A 4,649-nucleotide genomic window follows, 5' to 3' on the forward strand; every position below is an offset into this window, starting at 1 on the left:
ATGTACAGATATCCAGACCTACTGTATAGCTATATATAAGTAGAATATGTCCCTGTTACTGCATCTATACAGACACAAATAAATCATAAGGGATCATTCTTATCTGCTACTTCATCTATATTTGCATTAATGACATGTTACATGTAGATTCTCCCACATCAAGTCACATAATTTCCAGAGCAGACAATTCTGCATATTTCCTGACCTAGGAATCCAGGCAACGCATACAATGACTAATTATATAAAAGATTTCTCAATCCACAGATGGAAACACCTGCAGTGTGTTAATAAAAAACAATGACAAAGGAGAAACAACAAGAAACAATTCTGCAAAGTGGGGTTTTCAGGAGGCACAAGCCTTTGTATTTTCCTTTTAAGCCGTTTGTACACAAAAAAAACACAGAGTTCACATTAAATGAACTCACCTTCATTTAAGTACACAGGCACATTCATTTGTACAAACAGTAGAAAAATATATACACACTTGTAAGTTCATCATATTCAATATTCAAGTAGGACATCAAGCACAATGTGAATTTTATAATGCTATCAACACCAGGGCCACCAACAGAGAGGTGGGGGCCTGGCACCAGGGGGCATAGCCAAGCATGTTGGGTAGTGGCCACACCCCATTGTGAATGCGGAAGCCCGCAGCAGAAGATGCGCACTCCACACTGAAGGGGGCTTGATCACAACATTATGGCAGTGTGGTTAGGACTCCCTGGCAAGTCAAGCCCCCCAGACAGGATTGGGCTCTCTTCCCCTATCTCAGTTCCCCTAATTATGGCATTTCTATCCTATCTTCTGATTCTCCTTCATCGCTGGAAGAGTGATCTGTGGAGTCTGTTTCACTGGCCTCAGGCTCCACGGGAGCTATTGATTTCTTCCTCGTTGGCTTTGGTTTCCTCTTCCTTATGCACATTTGGACTCCACCCCATACGAGCATTATCAATATCCCTAAAGCCACCAGTCCCAGAATTAAAGGAATAACTAATTGTTCAATTAAGTTGTCATCATCATTTACTGACCCAGAAGATGTGCTGCTGGGATTGTGCAGCACTGTACTTGTTGATACTGGAGAGCTGGAGGTACTCATTGTACATTCCTCTGCATAACATGGAGTCTGTTGGCCAGTGCAAGCACACAGTATGTTGCTGGACTTTATGCACTGATCCAGGCAACTCTCATTTGTGAATTTTTGGCACTTTGTTAGGACAAAGCCTCCACCTTTGTCTTTTGTCTGCCCACAAAAGCAGTGAGTATCATTACACGAATAGGAGACGTTCTCAACTGTACACGTAAAGGTCACGTTTCCCCGGAATCCTTGGCAGAACACGTTTAGTTTTGAAAAAGAAGGAACAATCTCTGTATAGTGGTGTGTTGAAGGAGTAGTATATAGTGTATGTTGATCTGTGGAAGTTGCCACGTCTTGTGATACAGACATGTCCACGTATCCACTAGAGCGGCATATTGAAGGCAATCGTTTGCTGCACTTGTCATTTTTCCAAAACCAGGTGAGATTTCCAAGCCCTGAGTTAGTGGAGCCAGCTCTGCTTTTCAGAACAACACATTTCTTCTTCATGGTACAAGATATTCTAGGAGGTTTGTCCCATTCCATGACCGGGGCCTCCTCCCCTCCAGAAATCCAGCTGAAGCCATAAAGGTCTTTGTCCTTAACTGTGCATGTGTTTTCAGGTAGGAAAAGTCCGATCCAAAATTCACTGCTGTTTTGAAACCGTGTCACAAATTGCAAGATTTCCCTCTTCTCAAGCTCATTTCTCATGGAAGTAAGCGATCCTTTGTTACCACATGTGATATTTGCTTTCTCAAATGGCAGTTCAGTGGTGTGGATCATGTAGCAATTACCAGTTGGGTAGCAGTGTGTCTCATCCCCCAGAGACACGGGTGCTAAGCCCAGCGAAACAGCAATCAGCAGCATCCAAGCGAGCTTCATACTTTTCTTGTTTCAAAAACATACTAGCTTTAGTTTCATACTGCTCTACTTGATATGTATTTTCCCGGAAGCCTGGGAGGATGTGACTGCTCTGCTTGGGAACAAAACTGAGAAACAGGAAGTATGAGGTACTGTAGTGTAACTTGCCAAATGGAATTTAGGGCACAGAGAATGTGTAATGTGTGTTCGTGCCCTCTGTCTGCATATTTGGCACTATCTCATAAGTAGGATAGTAAACTTTTTCTGAAAATAATGAAATACAGTTATTATTAGTTATTATTATTAACCGTTACTTATATAGCGCCAGCATATACAATTGCACTTTACAATTGAGAACAAAAGAGGTTATAGGTCACTATCATTTACTTTGTACTCTTAGCAGGGGTTACGCTTGTTTTCTCCATTTATTATCTGTACTTGGGTCACACTGGCCTACTTTTGAAGAAGCATTTCAGGGAGGTTCCGAGAGAAAAACCTATGTGTGAGGTGCTAAAGAGGATGTGTATTGCTCCATCTGAGAGACAAGCCATAAATATTACTTACGTCCAAATGTATACAGTATATATTAGAGATGTGCGGTTCGGTTCTCCAGAAATCCGAATCCACACAAATTTCGTGAATCCGGATAAATCCGAGTCGCGTTTGTGATCCCCTGTGGAGATCTGGGTAAATCCGATTCGCGGTTATGATCTTTTCACGGTTCGGAATTTGGAATTTTAAAACCAAATTTCAGTTTTTATTGCATAAATTACATGATTTTAGCTGTTTTTAAAAACTTTTTATCTATTTAAAAAAAAAAAAATCCAGATACAAAACCAAAACACTTGAAGGTGGTTTTGCAAAACCAGAACCACAACACGATGATGAATCCAGTTCCAAAACACGGGGGTCAGCAGCACACATTTGTAATATATAATAGAGATAAGCAGTTCGGATTCTGTGGAATCTGAACGGCTCCGAACACCGGGGATCCGAGTCCACCTGTTCCCACCTGACTCGGATCCCACTTCGAGGCCGAATGTCATCCTCCTGATGTCGGATTCTTGCGAGAGTTAATTTCTATAGAAGGCGCTGCGAACTGGACTCTGCACCATTTCACTGTTCACTCGCAATCACTCGGTTTGGTTTTGGATTTCATAAAAATAATTTGGACCTGTTTATGCAATTGTATTGCTCTATAAAACCATACCACCTTACTCAAAGATGAACTGGTAACAAGTATACATTTAAAATGACTTAAAAACAAAAATGTACAATTCATCTCCACAGCTCACTGAACTCTCATTATAACAAATGTAATTAAAATTACACAGTGTTGGTACTTTTATCTTCTATTCATTATAACAGGGCAGCAAATTTCAGAGAAAGAGACAGGACCTGTAGCAACTGAAATATTGTGATTTAATAGTAAAGGTTTCAGAGCTATAAATATCCATGGAAGCAGCCTTTTATCTTCTGTAACGGTGACAGCTCATCCAATGATATCTGGTCAGAGAAAACAAAACACTTATTGATGAGTTTAAATAATGGTCACCTCTTGCTGTCTTTGAGTTCTGAAAGAAGAAGAGTATGACTAAGGTAAGTGGAATGGTTGTATACTTAATGACTTTCCTTTATTATACTTGTCACGCTATGCTGGTACATTTAGCAATCCAAAAACCATTGGTACCTTGTACAACATCAGGTAAGTTCACACTATAAGCTTTCTTCAGGATGTGGATTACTTTTAGTATGTAGATTTATATCCTCTTATAAATATACCACTCGCCCAAACTAGTTCTTCTAACATACTTAGCCCTATATCTGACACTATTTACTTACACAGAATAAATGTATTGAAGACATTTCATCAGAATCGGTATGAAATATCGATGGAGAAGATGCCGGCTCTCAATACACTGACAGCGGCATCCCGATGGTTTGAATCCCGACAAGGGAATGGTAAGTAATGTTCCCCTGTCCTATTTACCCCCTAACCCTCCTTTTGTGTACCCTTATACTAACCCTCCCTACACCGCACTCTAACCCTCCCGGTTAGTGCCTAAACCTATACCTCCCTCTTAAGTGCCTAACACTAAACTCCCCCCGGTGGTGCCTGAACCTCACCCAGCCTGTTCAGAGCCAACCCTAGCCTCCACCCTCCCACAGCCTAACCCTAATTCCCCCTGGGGTGCCTAAACCTAACCCTGCTCCCCCGTGGCTGATACAGAGTTCTAGTTTCCAGCTAGAAATATAGCAACAGTTTTTTTTCAGCATATGAAATATTATGCTATATTTCCAAGCGCTATTTTCTACTGTATGTCGTTTATCTAAGAATGTTATTTATTACTCCAGTATATGAAATATGGTGCTATATTTCCAAGTGCTATTTTATATTCTTTAGGACCTTTTACTGTATATGTAGCCAAAGTTTGCACAGCATTTTGTAAGCCTGTCTGTCACTGCAATGGGAGGCAGCTAACTGTACAGGATCTTCCTCTCCAGCTTTCTACTTACGCAGCTGCAGTATACTTTCTAAAAATGCCACCTGCTGTCTGAAAAGTGGTACTACACTATATTTCAGCCTCCTTACACATGCCCCGACATGTATATCTTGGCAGGGCTGGTTATTTGATGCCATCAATGGCAGGCCATGGCTCAATTTTCACAAAGGTGTATGTGTACACATCTGTACTTACCTTGTACCTGTCTTCTT

At 41.0% G+C, this 4,649-nt stretch overlaps 1 protein-coding gene across 1 annotated transcript; it reads right to left on the reverse strand.

Moving 5' to 3' along the window:
• Positions 1–342: 342 nt before the first annotated feature.
• Positions 343–1,960, reverse strand: CLEC14A (C-type lectin domain containing 14A). Its single transcript, XM_088471290.1, has one exon. The coding sequence runs from the start codon at positions 1,952–1,954 to the stop codon at positions 782–784; it is 1,173 nt and encodes a 390-aa protein (XP_088327416.1). The 5' UTR covers positions 1,955–1,960; the 3' UTR covers positions 343–781.
• Positions 1,961–4,649: the final 2,689 nt, after the last annotated feature.

The sequence above is a fragment of the Taudactylus pleione genome, unplaced genomic scaffold, assembly GCF_031769625.1.
Source record: "Taudactylus pleione unplaced genomic scaffold, aTauple2 ptg000113l, whole genome shotgun sequence".
NCBI classification, from domain to species: Eukaryota; Metazoa; Chordata; class Amphibia; order Anura; family Myobatrachidae; genus Taudactylus; species Taudactylus pleione.

What these genes read in the sequence shown, in the direction of transcription:
- CLEC14A (XM_088471290.1), bottom strand. Translation starts at nt 1,954, where the DNA reads ATGAAGCTCGCTTGGATGCTGCTGATTGCTGTTTCGCTGGGCTTAGCA.